The following is a 17,716-nucleotide window of genomic DNA, read 5'->3' as shown; positions in this document are numbered from 1 at the left end:
TGAATATGTTCCCATTCTTTGTGAGACTACTGGCATATTTGACTTCAAATATTGTCAACCCTGAATGCTCTGTGAAAGAAAAATTATAAGTGCACTGCTGTGCCATAATATATGCTGCAGTACTTGTCACTTTTCCTGAAAAATTGTTCTTATATCTGCTTTCCTAATAAATGAATATACCTAGAAGTATCTTGTCTGATAAGCTTAAATTCACTTACATCTTTAATTATAACTAATGATGCTTCACATGATGCTTCCGTGTGTGAAAAAATCCTCAAACATTTGATGATTAGATTTTATGTCATGCCTAATTCTCTGAGGTAATGACTATTTTACACAGTCAGCATTTGCTGTTAGTGGAATACGAAGCTATATTTTATGAAATGCAGCTCATTGTAGGATACTCTTTGGGGTTCTATGTTCATGGCACTATATATTCCAGTATGACTTAGATACAGGCAAAAGAATAAAGTCATATGCTCACCAAACAATTATCAAAATGAAGTGGATTAATGTCTTAATGAGGTTTAGATGGATATATCATAGAACCATTGAATGGTTTGGGTTGGAAGGGACCTTAAATATTATTCAGTTCCAACCCTCCTACCATGAGGAGGGACACCTTCCACTAAATCAGGTTGCTCAAAGCCCCATCCAGCCTGGCCTTGAACACCTTCATGGATTGAGAGTCCACAGCCTCTCTGGGCAATATGTTCCAGTTCCTTACTCCCCTTGTAGTAAGGAATTTCTTCCTAATATCTAATTTAAATGTGTCCTTTTTCAGTTTAAAGCCATTCCCCCTTGTTCTATCTCTGCATGCCCTTGTAAAAATTCCCTGTGCTGCCTTCTTGTAGGCTCCCCTTTAGGTACTGGAAGGTGCTATGAGTTCTCCCCATGCCTTCTCTCCTCCAGGCTGAACAGTCCCAACTTCCCCAGCCTGTCTTCACAGGAGAGGTGCTCCAGCCCTGGGATTAATTTAGTGGCTTCATCTGGACTGATTCCAACAGGTCAATGTTTTCCTTGCATTTGGCTATTTGGATATCCAAACATGCATTTTATTTAAGAATCTCAGTTTAATGCAGAACTTGAATTATCATTTTATTGTCACTCTTTATAACAAATCTGCTCTAAATTCCATGTGATTGCAGTGTGACTTCATTTGAGAACTTTTTTTTGTCTCCTCGTGGAAAATGTCAAAAGACCTGGCCACTGTGAACACACAAGGCATTGTCTGTAGTAAAGCCAGTAAATAATTTTGATCAATTGTTTTTCTGAGAAAAATGTGCAATATTTTTGTCTGTGAAAAACAGATAATTCTTTCTTGCCTGTTCTCTAGGCTGTTCTGAAGTAGCATTAAAAACTTGAAGACTCTCTACTTTCAGAGTTTACACGTTTCTTATTCTTATGTACCTTACTTTTTGTGTATGAGACAAGTATTCCTAAGAATCACATTAAAAAAAATAGCTATAATGGAAATTGCTTCTGCATTTTTCTTGTCAGATTTCTGGAAACCTCAATCCTGCAAATAAACACCCATCTATAGCTTCACTTATTTAAATGGTTCCACTAAGCTCCACGATCCTGCTTGCACATGTCTGACTGCAGCACTCAAGCTGTGTATTTTAATGGTGTGTGTAAACTTCAAATATGTCTTTTTTTTTTTTCCAAGAGATAACCCTATGTATGAAAAATCAGTGCTGATTTACCAAGAGTCCGTTTTGCTCTTCAAGATAGTGACTTGACACCAAACTTGTGAAGTCTAACAAAACTACAAACAAGAGGAGCACATGTCCAAGAGAAGGGTGAAAAGTTGTTTAGAGGGCAGTTTATGACAGCATTAGAATACTATATGTGATTTTGCAAGGAGTGTAATCAAAGAACAAATTGAACTTCTGTGGCTTTATAGTATAGCCTTTGAAAGAAACGAATGTTCATACAACTGGACCTAATATATATCTTTGCAAAACTACACAAAGAAAATATTTTGACTTTGCTTTTTTCTCTTACATCTTCTCCATCTTCCTGATAAATGGTCCTTACTTTGCACCCAACCAGTGCTGTCACAAGGAGTTTGTGGAAAATTGTGCCAAAATCGTTGTTTGTTCTGAAGACACTCTGCCACATGTTTAAGCATGACCTTCTCAAAAGATCAGAGAGAGCTGGTGGAATTTTTTCAGACTAATCACCATCGTGTAGAGGGACTAAAATGTTGCACTTTAATGACACAATTCTGTGTGGCAGCAAAAAAACTCCCTAACTCTCCCTGTGTTTCCTTTGAGGAATTGCTATACAATCCTTCTAACAGTTCCCATGTGCATATGCAACCAGTAAGTTTAATTTATGACCCTTGTTGCTTTCTAAATGTTTAATTAAGTCAGCACTTAGCACTGACTCATAAACCTATAAAAGCTGAAAGTGGTGAACTGATTATATACTGCCCCTGCCCTCCAAATAGGTGTTAGCATTGAAAGCTGCTTATCAGCAGTCATGATACTGAAAATTTGCTATCCAAGCACTTAAAAAGTAAGCAGTGGCATGGGAGAAGGATGGGGAGGCAGGAATGAGCAAAGTAAAAAAAATCTCTTGCAAAAGAAAAGGACTTACATGTTTCCTTCGCCATCATACACCCATCTAGTGCTGCCAATTCCTTCATAGTCTGAAGCCCAATAATAGAGGCATGCATTAATGTGCAAGATAAACAGCAAGTATCCAGTTGTTCGAATGACCCTATAAAAGTCAACAGATTCCTGTAAAACAACTTAAATTTTTCCTTCTTTTTTTTTTTTTTTAATATAGAACCCATTACTTTTTTTGGATTAACAGTACTGATGTTAAGACTATGGTAAGTAGCTCCCCACCTGTATTGAGTCTATGAAAAAATAGCTGGCAGTTACCCATCTCTCACATCTGTCCAAGGTCAAATAAATATCTTCCCTAGAATATTTGACATGGGGTAATTTTTAAATTATGGTTCCCTGAGGAGTTAATAGTCTACTTCTTTAAATGGCTATGAATATTTCCAGAAATTTGAAGCTATATTAATGAGGGTACATGGTAAAAAATAATGTGTTTCCCAAACTCTATCCAAGATAGGCTCTAAACTTGTGAACTAAAGCCAAGAAATATCTGAGGTCAGAAATGAGCTGCTTTACAAGACCTGTAGAATAAAACCTGCAGTAGATCCTCTAAAGAGTATGATTTAGTTGCTACAGCAGGAGTTATATCATTCCTAATCCCAGTTCTTATGCTTATGGCCAGTGCTTTGAAGAATACCAATGATTAAGCACCAAGCAGCTTTCTGTCTAATACAATAATGATCTCACTGTATAACCTCTGTTCAGAGCATGGGGATCAAAAGAAATGTCTCCTGGATTTAGCTATTGAAATATTCATACAAGCAGGGGATAAATAAGAAGGAAAAGGGCAGGACTTGCCTAAACACAGACTGGTAGTTCATAGGTTTATCTGCTACAGCTAGAATTCAATGCATTATGCAGTACAGAATAACTGATTAAGTGCTTTGATGAGAATTTAGTAAGATTTAACTAAGTTGGATCTATAAACAAAGGTAATGGGAGCAAATATCTCTGTGGTTACTTCATGAATCACTCCTTTGCTGCTTCTTCAGGTAACTTTTTATGCCCTCCTTGGCCTTTCCGTGCCATTAGATAATCTGCCTAATCATATTATTTTCTTTATGATGCTCACAAATGAATGCTATTTTTCTGTTTAAAAGTTGGTGTGCTTCCAGGACAGCTCTGTTTAGGATTGCAAGCTACAGAGAACAGCAGAGAGCTGTTGTGATCTTGTAATGTTGCAATATTGTCCATGCTAGGTCTTCTGTTCAAGTTTGAATCCATGAAAGTGGACTCCTGAGGTTTGAGTGAAGATTCCAGAAACCTCTGCTGTGTTATATTTCTCCAGACATATGTTGAATATATCACAATGAGAAGATGTAAGTAACTCATGCTAGCTCTATTTCTACAGACTCAAACTAATTAGTTTGAGGAAGGAATCCCCCTTGCTGTAGAAGCTTAGTTTGATATTATCTAGTTAATTGGTGCCTTGTTGCTCAAAGTGTGGTTATACCAATCTCAGACCAAAGCACGATTGTCACATTAAAATTAAATGCAGTAGTTTGCACAAAAAGACTGGGGGTTTTAAAGATTTTTAGTTCCTGCTTGTACTCTTCTGTAAAACTACCTCTGTTCTCCATTTGTCAATGAGAAAATTGGGAGTCAGTGTTTTCTGAAGTATGAATTAGAAAATAGATTCACTTTGAAATATTTAGATTCTGCAGTTTACATTCTGCAAGTGATTTAATACTGAAAATCTGAGTGGGCCTTTGGCCAGGAAGCAAAGACACAAGCAGCAAACACAGTTGTAGTTCTTGACCAATATCACGCTAAAAAAACTCTCTGACAGGGCAGAGTAGCTGGCTCTGCTACTGCATGCATTTTACAGGACCAGTGAGATCTTGCTCTGTGTGTCTCAGCCTTTCAAAATGAGCACCTTTCCTGTTTTTGACATGTATATAAATATCGCATCCTTCAAAGCTGGTCTAGCTTGAGGATATACACATCCCCTTTACAACTTCTCCTTTGAATCTTCATCTCCCATTCCATATTTTCATAATAGTGTGAAACTCTGTCCCTTGAAAAACTTTATTTGGGTGAAAATGAGATTTAAATTTGTTCCCTTTTCTTTGAAATCCACGTACTTATAAGAGTATTGTTATATAAAAACTAATTACTTAATTCAGAATTGTCTATATTATTATATATTATCTATATTATATATACTGTATCTCTCAATACTCGCTGCAAATGTTACAGGAAATACAGAAAAAATATTGAATTATGACTCCAAAAAACAAAGAATATAATATGGAAAATAATTAATTTTAAAACTATTAATTTTAAAGCTTATCAATATTAGAACAAGTTAAACACCATAAGCAGATAAAGGCCCATTTTTAAAGAAAATGAAATAAGAAACTGAAGAGGGCAGAGATTCAGAAACTGACAAGAAATTTCTTTATCTTGTGGAAATTCAGTCCTCTCTTGAACCAAAATAATTTTTAAAAAATCAAAAACCACACCAAACCAAGGAAAACCCAAATCAAACCACAACAGAATCTTCCATAAGCAAAAAGAGAGGTAAATATAAGAATAAATTTTGTGAAGGTCAGCATATCAAAACTATTTTAGTAGAACTTTCAAACTTTTAAGTTTTGTTTTATTTCATAGGTAAGTGGAAAAATGAAAGAGCAGATATTTGAACCTTCTTTTGAACTTTAGCTTGTTTTTAAATCTCATAAAATATCTCATTGGAATGTATTAATATCAAGTGTGCTGTATAAGTGCAATAATCTCTGAAATGAAATAAGATGGTAACCAACATAATTCCACAGCACCAGAAAACAGGAGCAATACATGCCCCAAAACTAGCATAGGAAAAAGGATTTGTTGGTGTAGGAATTATGCAAGTTAAACCAGTGCTGATGACATTGACAATAATGATAACAAAGCAGATGGGTTCCTTGGACCTTAGCGGCATCACTGGCAGCTGAGGGGTCTATGAGTCTTGCCATAGCTATGTCCCTGGACTACTTGAGTTGGATCCAAAATTCTTTCTGTCAATGCAGAAGGTGAGAACACGGTTCAGCAGACTACAGTTACAATCACTATTTGTGAACTGTGCTGAATTGATCCTCATTCCAGCTGTAGTCAATGCAGTGAAGGATCAAGTTTCTGTACATGCCAGGTTCACGGGGAGAGCATGTTTCAAGAAAAATGTTGACACAGGCCCAGGCTCATAACTCCTATTAAGTACAAATAAACAGCTTCTGAGGATTTGGAACCACTATTAGCAATCTAAAGAAAGTGCTCTTTAGCTCTTTCAGTAAACAAACTTTCTGAAACTTCTGATCAATTAAATTTTGGCAGAAGCCTCAGTTTGGTGAAAATTTTGCCAGAAGCAGGCCAGCTGAACTGAGCTAGATTTCATACATAAGTGAGGCCTTATATATATATATTATTTTAATGATTACCATAAAGGCAGATATTTAAAAAAAAACTTTAAATGGAACAGTTAAAGATGTATCATATTTCACCCAATGCTTAACTGACAACTCATGAAATCATTTGAAATTCATTCTGTGCCAGGCTTTGCATGCTACTTGAGTTTTATCAGCACATACCTGTAGATGTATGCTTTTTCCATAATAGCTTCCAAACGATCATTAAACTCAAAGAACGTGTTATGCTGAGTGGAAAACAAATGAAAGTAATCCAATCATTATTTTTCAGTACACATTTTTTTTTCAGTACACATTTTGAAAATGGATTTTTCAGCAATCAAACTTTCTATAAATATTGGTTCTGGCCAGGACGGGGTTAATTTTTGCAGTAGCCGGGAGGGGCATGGCTAGGACTCATGTTTTTCTATACAATCTCAGGTCATTGCTGGGAGTGGGATAAAGGGACTGTTTCTTCTAGGGAAGCAAGGTGTACCTCTCTGTTGAGAAAATCCAGCAGAGGGAGCTGTCTGGTATTGTTTGTTATTGGGGAGTTTTTCCATGGGAATAATTTCTTTTCTTACACCCTCTGTCGTCATTAGCAATGTTGTTGTTAGTGGTCATTTTCTTGTCTCGTTGTTGTTTCCAGTAAATTGTTCTTATCTCAGCCTGTGATCATTGCCTTTTGTGCCTCCAGTTGAAGGTGGAGAGGGACCAGGCATGCAGTTTTAGTGGGAGTACTAAATTGGAGAGCACTATTCCTAAACCATGACAAACACTTAACAAAAATACGAGCTGAAAAACAAAGATAAATTTGAGTCAAGTGTTTTTCTGGGTGTTGAGTGATTGCAGAAATAACCTTGCTGTTTGGGTCAGAGTACTTCAGTGAACAACTTCTACTTCCTCGTACATATATAATTTCTTGGGCAACATGATCACAAAGAATTACATGATTTTTTCTCTTCCTGAAATTCCAGTAACTTTCCTTAAGGGATCATATGTATCAACAGCCACACACTAGAGGATACTCTGTATCAATGGCAGCTGTATCAAATTATTCCTGTTTAGTATTTGCAGTTGATCATTAGTGATTCCATGTAGCTTTTTCCTTTGTTTTTGTTCAATACACAGCTGGTTGCCTAATACAAGGTACTATTTAACTTTTCACTCTTTCATGTTATTTTGGTTCTGATTTAAGGAATTTTTGAAGTTTTATTGAATACCAAAATGAAGAACACCTTTGTTTTATTGTCAGAGTTATTCCCCCAGCTTTAAATGAAAGCCAATTCTTTGTCAACATGTTGATTGTGTGCAAAGAAATGCATTTAGCCACACAGTGGCCTGTGTTCTAATCCCTTCTCAGACCTTTCATTACACAGCTCCAAGGTCTTTGGAATTGATAACAAAAGTAAGTTTGTGCTTGATAGGTATTCTGTGTATAGTTTTTGTCCTCAAAATTACCTCCTATGTTTTTAAACACCTGACATAAGCAACACAAGGGGAAGGTACATTGGCATTACTTAGTGATTTTTTTTTTAATCGTTGAAAATTAAACAGGTTATTTGAGATTGATCTAATTTAAATAATGTGAAAAATAACTTTAATCAAAAAACACTTTTAAATATTAGGAAATAATAAGGTCAGAAGAAAAATAAGAAAATAAGGACTTAATTTGGCTAGACTATGCCCTGTATTTTTTCTTTCTTTATTAAGTTATGTTGTACCTTAGCCTGAAGATATTTTACAGTTTCTAAATTTCATATTCCTAAATATTATAAAAAAATTTCTGTTGCATTGCAAAAACATCTAGGCATGGTTAGCAATCCATCACTAACACAGATCTTACCTTTAGCATCCTGTTTGCTCGAAGTGCTGGATTAAATCCAAAGAAGAAGTATAAAATGTCAAATGGAAACACTGATATCACATCAAGCTGTTAAAGAGCAGAGAGGTCAATTTAAACTTCATAGTAATCATAATGAATTTATTTGCTGTCAAAAGCCTGCTTAGACTGAATCATGACTGTGATAATATTTGAAGAGTCAGCATGCTTCCTAGTTACGGGCAGGTAAGATTATCTCCTTGAAAACACCAACAGCTTGGCTCTGCCCTGCTTTTGAGTCCCCTGTGCCTGAGATTTTAATCTGTTTCATGTGGATTATTAACAATATCTCATATATCTGATTATTATACATTCTGTTTTTTCAGTTGTAGTTCTGATCAGACTAAAATGTCTGGCATGGAGCTGGTGACTGCAGGTGGGGAGGCCACTACACAAGCACTTCTTAAAAGTCCTTTAAAACACTTCTTAAAAGCATTTCTTAAAGGTCCTTCTTAAAAGCTTTTAGAACAAGGCTGCCTAAAGCAATTTGAGGGAGCACAATGAGTTAAATTTCTTGCTTGCAACCTGCAGAAGGCATGTGTTCCAAACAACAGGTTTATATTCATTGTAGGATAATAAATTTGACTGAGTTGGGTTTTTTTGGTTTTCTTTTTTTTTTTTTTTGTTTTGTTTGTTTGGTTAGTTGGTTGGTTTGCAGTTTTTTTTTCTTCTATCAAATTTTCATGCTGCTTCTTCCCATACCACAAAGATTTTCAACATCTCCCTGCAGTCCATCAACTATGTGATTACTCTTCTTATGTGTATCTTTATTCTTTCCTAAGATAGAGAAGGAAAGCTGTGGCAAATTTATCTTTTCCTTTTTAAAGATCTTGGGATACCTTGCTTTGTTGCTGTTATTGCTTGGAAGAGAAGGATGTGGAACTCTGGGCTTCATCTCACTGAATCAGAAATGCCTTTGCTCTGAGGGGTGTAAATTGTGTTGGCAGCAGCCAGCCTGCAGCTCTGACCTTTTATTCCATGCAGGTAAGAAGCAATTAATATCTGAACAGTGTGCAAAGCAAACCAAAAAACTGATTGAGAGAAACAGCCTCTTATGGTCTCTCTTTCTTTTCCACTCTCAGTCATATGTCTAAGAGGAGGGAAAATTTAGTCAAAAGTGCATTAATATCAGTAACTGCTAATTAGTACTTAACCATATGACAAATTCCCACGTTGTATCTATATCTTGTGTGTCATGAGAAAAACTCACATTAGTTTTTTCAGAAATCAAGAGCCCTAAACATACCTCAAGCGTGAACTTAAAATAAACCCCTACAAATCCACTTTGACTGTATGGTGTATATCCTGCACTTTTGGATAGCTTAATATCAAGTATTTAAGTAATGATACCACAGTCACTGAGAAAAAAAAATAACTCTGAACAACGCAGGTGCAAAAAGTAGAGAGGAGAAGAGGGCAATGACTGACATGTGTGCTTATAGCAACAGAGCTGTAAGTTCATCAGGAATTCAATAAACTACCTATCTTCCACTGACAGATAACCCCAACATTTAGAAGCAACATTAAGAATTTTCCTAAATCAAATGCATCTTTGTTTTTACAAAGCACCATGAGCATAAAAAATCTTAGTTTGAATTTTTGACTCCTGTGAGTTATGAAATGTTCGTTACAATGAGGTACTTCAAAAGAGTTTACAGAATAGTTATCATCTCTCTTCAGGAGTTTTAATTTTTTTAAACAAATCTCTGGCAAATGGTGCTATTGTCTTTAGTGTACTGGGATGACCTCTCAAAAACTAATCAAATTCTATTTTATTAATTTATTACAATTCCAAAATAATATTTAAAATTGCATTTATAAATATTCTCTCTTCCAGTTAAACACTGTTTATGTGGATGTCAGTCTTCAGCTGGTGAGCCATTGTTTCATTATATGCCATTACATTATATGCCATTGAGCCAATGTTTTCTGGTGATATTCTTAAACCAACAGTGGTTTTCAGTGAATGAAAAAAAAAATCCTGTGAACGGCCAGAAGTTCATATTGGCATCAGTAACACAGGTTCTACTTACCCGAAACTTCACAGAGCTGCGGTAGAATTTCTCTGTTTCTGCTCTGTCTGACTACAGTGATAATGAAAGGAGAAAAGGGCATAGTCAAGATCAAAATATCAAGGATGAGCCTCTGCTACTCCACAGTACAGTAGTGGTGATGACAGTTAAATTAATGATGGTCTAAAAGTATGAATGGAGAAATATCTGTATGTATTTCTGAGAAGAAGTACTGTTATTAGTACAGCTTACATTAGATCAGATTTTATTAGAATCACTTGAAAAATGAAAGTTGGGGTTTGTCTGATTTTTTCCAATCTGGGTGTTGGTCTAGAAAAGTACATTACATTTTTTCCACAAAACTTCCCTCTCAAGACATCTGTATGACTTCATGTTCAACCCAACCCCTTCAATTTCATGGCAAAAAATGCATTTATCTGCAGTGATTCCAAGAAAAACTCAAAGAGTTTTTCAAATGGTGCTCTACAAAATTAGCTCCTTGAAAGCTAACATTAACATGCTAGCATTACTAGCATTACAGTAATCAACACTGCATTCATTACTAATGATTAGCTTTTTATTTTTAATTTGTTCTTCATAGGAACTGATGCTAATATAATAATAAGAAAGGATAATCACAAGTATATAAAGAAATTTATCTATTATTGTACTTTCTGTGTTTATATCAGGGAAACTTTAAAAATAGCTTTAAAATCTTAATCATATTTCCATTCCAACTTTCACTATTATCACATTAAACATTAAACTAAATGCAAGAGATGAGGCAGGAGATGGTTTCTGTGCACTAAAATCTGTGAACTGTAGAAACAGCTTCAAGGGAAATACAAGCTGAGCTTCATAGTTTAGAGTTTTAACTTTGTTCATAAAAATTGGGTTTTGTGGATTTAGGCAAATCTAGTTACTGAATGTCTTAGTGTGGAAAAATACATTCCACTGCACTGCATTTAATACCTATTGAAATGATATTTGCACAGCTTGGTCTGTAAAGGTATCAGTAATATCGTATATGTACAATGTATAAATTTTTTTGTAAAAGCACTGAGGTAAAGCTAGTTCCAAATTAGATTTGAAGATATATAATTTTGAATTTTCTGTCTGTTGGGCCCAGTAAAGTCAGGTCGAAGTAATCAAAACTTTTTTTTTCTGAATTAGGTATCTTTTTTTCTATAAGATGTCAAAGAATCAAAAGCAGGGAAGAATAAAGAAAAGTTAACATTCTAGATGGCCTTTGGTAGATTAAAAACAAACTTTCAGATACTTGTTTAAAATTTTATTTTACATTTCTCTATAAAAAGATAGCACAAAAATTGTAGCAAGAATCAAAATTGAACATACTTATTTCCCCAAAAGAGATTATCTCACATAAGTTATTTTCAAAGTATCCTAAAATTACAGGGATTTGTTCTGATTTTGGAAAAAAATAAAACCACCATGTCAATATCTGTTACAAAGCATGCATATTCTGTCCAACCCTAGCAGAATAAGCCCTGTCTTCAACTGTGATTCTGGTACAAGGCAAATAGGTGAAAGTTTCACAAAAACGTACAAATTTGTGCATCTATATATATGCACGAGTACATATGACTACTGATTCCAGTGAGGAATCCGTTTAGAGCTGTATGCCTGTTTCAGCTGTTCTCATCTGTTACTTTCAAATCTGAAATCTTGAGTTTTTTTCAATTTTTAAGAATTCAGGTAATGGATATGTTTTTTCCCACATAGGATAATGGAACGCCAGTCTAGAATGGAAGGTCAGTGATGAAAAATATATGTACCCTTTGACAGATAAAAAAAGTTACATAGATTTGACATAGTGATAAAAAGAAGTGTCAGCCTGGATGAACTACTTCCCCTGGAAGTCCCACTTCCAATACTTACTATTATATCTCCCCCTTTGATAAACCGCACTCGGGGCTGGAAAATTATCAAGTCGCACAGGTAGCAGATGTCACAGATGACATCAATGGCAAACCAGTATATGGTGTTACTGGGGGTTTGGTACGGGAACACGTAGCGCAGGGGAATGAACCAGCAGTTCCAGTTATAGGCAATTGTCACAAGCATGAGCCACGCCACGTAACGGCGATCTGAAAGGAAGAGCATTGAGCAGAGAGGTGTGAACTTGGAGCCTGTTGCCGTTTTTTAGACACGTTCATTCTGCTGCAGCCTCTGGGAATGCTTCAGCCCAGATCAAACTACCATTCTCCCTTTTGCAACTGGAATGCTGCTAAAGTGATATAGCTTGGAAAGAGGAGTCACACAAGGAATTTTCAAAAAGGAGAACATATTCAGTGCTCCTGAAGAAACTTATATGATCAAATATAATTATTGCATATAAGATATTGTATCTTGCTCATGTATATTGTAACTGACAAAATAATTATTTGGCTGTCATGGACATATTTTATGAAAAATTATTTTGCTAGGATATTTTCTCCTGAGAAGCTGAGAGGTCTCAGAAATGAAATGTAAACAATAATAATCTACTGCTGTGGAATGCAACTGGCGCATCTTTGATTGGTCTCATGTCGTTGTTTTTAATTAATGGCCAATCACAGTCTAGCTGTCTTGGACTCTCTGGTCAGTCACAAGATTTTATTATCATTCTTTTCTATTCATTTCGAGCCTTCTGATGAAATCCTTTCTTCTATTCTTTTAGTATAGTTTTAATATATCATTTTCTTTTAATATAATATATATCATAAAATAATAAATCAGCCTTCTGAAACATGGAGTCAAGATTCTCATCTCTTCCCATGTTTGGGTTGCCTGCAAATTCCACATTTGGCCCTAATGAATGGTACAAATTCCAGATCGAGAAACAGAAGACTTGGGTTCTAATTCTTGTCAGTTTGCATTACACTTTTTTGCATACCATCTTTAAAACTGATGTTACTTTTCCCTGTTTGGAATAAATGTTGTTTAGGACAGGACCTCTGTGTCCTTGGGAGTTGCAAACTGGAATGTGTATCTTATGGTGCCTCACAGGTGTGAGCCTGTGTAAGCTACCATGTAATGCCAGGTCACTTCAATATGACTTTACGCCATTCTATCACACAACTTTAAATTTACCTGTGTATGAGTCAATGGTATCTGGTAGCTTCATATACTCCATGTATTTTTTCAGTGGAGGTTTTTTGAATTTACAGCACAGCATATCACAGTAATGATCCTCCTCTGGCTTTGCTTCTGCCTCCTCTTTCTTTTCATCTTTTTTTTCATCTTTTTTTTCATCTTTTTTTTCACCTTTTTTTTCATCTTTTGCTGGGGGTGGAGGCTTCTTTGGTGCTAGACACATAGATTACCAAAAACATAGGCATTTTAATAATGGCTCAATTAATTCACCCTGTTTTAACATGAAGATAAGCCTCATTATGTTAAAATATCTTCTAAAAACACTGGGCAGTGACTAAATTCATTATATTAAATACATAGAAAACCACTTGAAGAATAAAATCACTACTGGTATAAACATGTACATCTGCTATCCTGAACTTAAGTTACAGAGTGCAATATCTATATTGCTGAATTTCCCTGGACATTGCTTACAAGTTATACCTTTTATAAAACTGACAATAAAATTGTTAATTCATAATTTAGCATTCATTAACACAACAGAGAATTTCTCTTTACATGACTGTTGCAAAGAATGAATGCAGTGAGGATGGAGATAAGAAAAGAAGCTGTGTCATGGGCTGATCTCTCCCCTCTCCTGAGAGCTGATATGCAAGATGTGGCAGGTGAAACTAGTGGGAAGCCTGTGGTTTTATAGCCTACATTTATAGCCTTTTATAAGTCTACATTTCTAGGCTTATAAAAGTCTTGAAGCACTCCTTTGAACCCAGTTCTTCCATCTTTGAGCTGGATAATCTTGTTTGCATGTGTTTCCTATTAATTCTGGTGGCTTTACCTCTGATTAGGATACGCAGTCTTAGCAGTAAAATGACAAACTGGCTCTATAATAAGTTAGGAAATAAAGGTCATAAGTTCTACAAAGAGAACAAAAGATGTAGATCAGCAAATATACAATTTAGGAAAACAATTCCTTTATCAGTTGATATGGTTAATTATTCTTCAGGGACCATTTTTACAGCTTTTTAAAAACCACATACAATGAACAGCTACTAAAAAAAGTTCCAGACCATAAACCCACCACACCCATTTCTTTGTGGAAAGTCAAACTTTCCTTTGAAGAGGAGAAAAATTGATTTATATTTCATATTTTGTCAAAAGTCAATGATTTATTAATATCAGATGAGTTTGCTCTATTTAAAGCATGGACTTAAAGTCTTCAGTGTCTTCAGATTTCTGTCAAGACTAAAATTTTATTTACTTTATTTACACAGAAGATCTCATATCAAAGTGACTAACATCCACTCATAAGATATATGTTTCTTCATATGTTTCAGATTCATCTTCATGAATAAACATCTCTGGGAGCTATTTCAAAATACAGAAAACGTATTGACATGAATGATTCTAGATACTGCCTCTATAAGCTTTTTCCCCAAATTCTTCAATGATGTCATTCAAAGGGAAGTTGTACTTTAGGATTATGGCTTACTGTAGAGAAATAGGGATAAATTGACTTCATAGGGCACAAAGTGATCCTTTCCTGTGGACAAACATACTATACTTATAAAAAAGTTATCATCGTATTTTCTGTTACTACAAAATTATTTTCAGTTTTAAACTGAGCAAATGCACAGCTATTTCTAGAGCACTTACAAGTTGGAGGACTTGCTTCGGGTGAAGATATCACTGGGTCATTCAGCTTTTCCTTATAGACATTTGCCCTTTCACGCAATTTCTTGACAATCTCTTGAAGCTGGGCATCAGCGTACTCATTTGTTTGGGGGCCCGGATGTGCTGGCTTCTGTGCACTGGTTAAAACAAAAGGGGGAAAAGGCTTAATGTACTGGAAATCAATGTGAGGAAACAGTGGTAATTCTATTTGTGAACTGAATTCAGGCATTGAGATTGGATCTTTAGTGAGCACAGTGTTCATTCATATCACTTCATTCATGCTAAGTTAAACCTGTTACCTGCTCGTTCCTCCTGCTCATGTCAGCAGCAGTCTGTATTTCAAGCAGAGGTCAGGGTACCCTGTTTAGCCTGCTGCACTAATGGCTTCCCACTGATGCTTTTCACCAAGTTCTACTGTGGCTGTGTAAGGCCTAGAGTTTTCCTGATGTATTCACTAAGTTACACGGCATCCTCTTCACATCTGTGTATAAAAATGTGCTCATTGTGATATGGCAATATCCTAGTGAGGACAGGAAATGCAGGTGGAGGAGGAGGGACTTATGCTTACTTTACACTTTCTAATGTTGGGAAAATTTGTTTCATCTATGATTTTTATGGTTTGTTATAGCTTACATGAGGTAAAAAACAATTGCATCTGTTTTCAGTGGAAACAAAATACTGGTCTTCTTGCTGAGGTTTCTTCTTTTTCTGTTAAGAGTTTGCTCAGGGTCACAGTAACACTAAGCTGATATTGCAGCACTCACAGCATTTGTTCAAACCTGAGAACTATTGATTTTCAAACACTTGCAGACTCATACTCTGCATTGAAAACTAATGTTTTCATTAGATTTTATGCATGCTGGGCAGTAGAATATAACATCCAGGTGAAAGTGATTCTTGATCAACTCTTCAGTGCTTATTCTTACTTGAAATTTCATCCTTGATTATTTGCTACTGTCTGATTTTGCAGACTGGGGTTGTTTTTGAGTGCAACTCAGCTGGCAGCTTGGCCACACATTTGGACTTCCTCCATGTAGAGACCAGGACATGGGATTATTTTTCTGTATTCTTGACTCAATCCTTCTCAGGTGATGTGATGCATGGATGTCAGAGATGGTTGGAAATGGCTGTGACTGACACAAGGCAGCTTGAGGTCTCCTCCCAGTTGCCACAGGTCACAGTTGCCACCCTGTATGGAAATTCTGAAAGCTATGCCCAATATAGGAGCTACAGCAGGAAATGGTTCTTTCTTTCTTAACAGTTTTTCAACTCTCTCAAGTACCACAGGGATATGGCTACAGCAAGAGTAGCAGCAGATCAAAAGTGACATATGCTTGAAATGCCCAGATTCTTGAGAAAATCTTCCCAAATGTGAGTAGGGGAAAAGTGGTATGACAGTACCTTGGGTAGGGAAGAAATGAACACTGCTGCAAATGTGCTCTTTGAATAAACACGATGTCTCCTCAAAACCTAAACCTACTTTGAAATTTCTAACAGAAGGAGCTGTAGCTAAAAAAGGAGAGTGTCAGAGTGGGATGCGTCAAGCTTTTTGAGAAGCAGTTTTCTGGAGACACAACACAAATCACAGTGCCCAAGGAAGAATAATTTAAGCATATAAAAATCCTTCAGCAATAAAACCATTGGATAAAGTGGAGATATACTCCACTTAGAAGCAGAAGCAAAAGTTTGGAATTATTTGCTTGCCATTCCTCTATCTTAAGCCTTATATATTGTCTATTAAAACTCCTCAGACAGGAGATTAATCAAAACAGTTCTGATACATTTTGTAATCTCATCACAGTTCCTTTTGTGTCACATTGTCCCTTTGCTCAGGCCATCTGTAATGTAATGACATTTCTGGTTTTGAGCTAACATCTCACAATTCATTTTTTGCTTCTATGCAAACAATTTAAAATAGTTCTTAGTCTTTGTTGTTGCTGTGTTTGCTCAGGTTATTACCTATCTTATAGTTAGGTACCCTTACCACAAGTGTCATGACAAAGGCCCCTACTAACTTCTTTCTAGGAATGAGCTACAAATTGCTTGAGATTCTCCTCTTATTTCACAGATTTTCCAACAAAAGTTAAAATCTCCTCTATCATGAATTTGGTACAATGTAGCACAGAGGAACCATGTTTCCATTTGGTACTGATTAGAATCTATGTGACTTAGTCTAAAGTTATTTGCCCTGCAGTTGATGAGAAATTGATTTTCCCTGCCCTACTTCTCATTTGGCTTGCATTACCTCCTACTCCATTATTTTCTTGTAACGAGATGCTTACTTTAAATTTTCTTTGGTTAATACAGATGGAAGAGACTGCATGTTGAACACTGCTAATTTGAGGATGTTTATTGTATATGTACTTTGTGTGGGGGTGCACTTTAAATTGCCTGGGCAAATGAAGCCCATTTAAACTTCACTAAATTACTTTTAATTAAACTTGACTCCTTCTGTCTCATCTTATCTTTGACCTTTGTGCAGTATGTTACAATAGGCCTAGGTCTGTATTACTAACTCTCCATGTAGTCCTTTACAGAGTGGAAATGCTTATTCCCTGTACAAGTAACTTCATGTGGCCTAGGAAATGAAAATCAGGATGGCAACTCATGTACTATGCACACAGTCTTGTTACTATCTCAAAAATATTTTGTTCAATGATAGCAATATGTGTAACATGAGAAGTATAATAATAATGTAGTTTTCTGATATTTTTCATTTCTAGATTTTATTTTTGTTACTTGTAGATTTAAATTTGTTTGTTCAGTGATAAAATTGCAGTGCCTTTATTCTCCCCAGGCCACAAGAGAAGATTTAGACACCTATAGCATAGTTAAAGAATATCACCTTGAAACAGGCTATGAAAATACCATATTGAGTATACTAATGTATGCAACAGCTGTTAAGGACTGTGGCTGGAAAGTTTTCTGTATTAAAAGTTCAAATAAACAGTGATAAGAAATGCAATAGTTCAGAAGGCTTGCCCTTTTCTAAGTTGCAGTCTGGGGTTTTAATTCCTCTCTGTTTCTGGCCCTGAA

General features: G+C 35.8%; 1 protein-coding gene across 1 annotated transcript in view; it reads right to left on the bottom strand.

The window, feature by feature from the left end:
* The window catches only part of CNGB3 (cyclic nucleotide gated channel subunit beta 3), a 61,124-nt gene that overhangs the window by 19,483 nt on the left and 23,925 nt on the right, over positions 1–17,716 (bottom strand). Inside the window, exons 4-10 of the mRNA XM_066547962.1 lie at positions 14,663–14,817; positions 13,007–13,222; positions 11,813–12,021; positions 9,935–9,985; positions 7,866–7,952; positions 6,203–6,267; positions 2,605–2,727 (exon numbers count right to left, since the gene is read on the bottom strand). Of these exons, the coding sequence (XP_066404059.1) occupies positions 2,605–2,727; positions 6,203–6,267; positions 7,866–7,952; positions 9,935–9,985; positions 11,813–12,021; positions 13,007–13,222; positions 14,663–14,817 (906 nt within the window). The remainder of the gene's footprint in view (positions 1–2,604; positions 2,728–6,202; positions 6,268–7,865; positions 7,953–9,934; positions 9,986–11,812; positions 12,022–13,006; positions 13,223–14,662; positions 14,818–17,716) is intronic.

Source organism: Molothrus aeneus, chromosome 1 (genome assembly GCF_037042795.1).
Source record: "Molothrus aeneus isolate 106 chromosome 1, BPBGC_Maene_1.0, whole genome shotgun sequence".
NCBI classification, from domain to species: Eukaryota; Metazoa; Chordata; class Aves; order Passeriformes; family Icteridae; genus Molothrus; species Molothrus aeneus.
The sequence above is the reverse complement of the archived record's forward strand: the minus strand, read 5'-3'. Positions and strand labels throughout refer to the sequence as shown.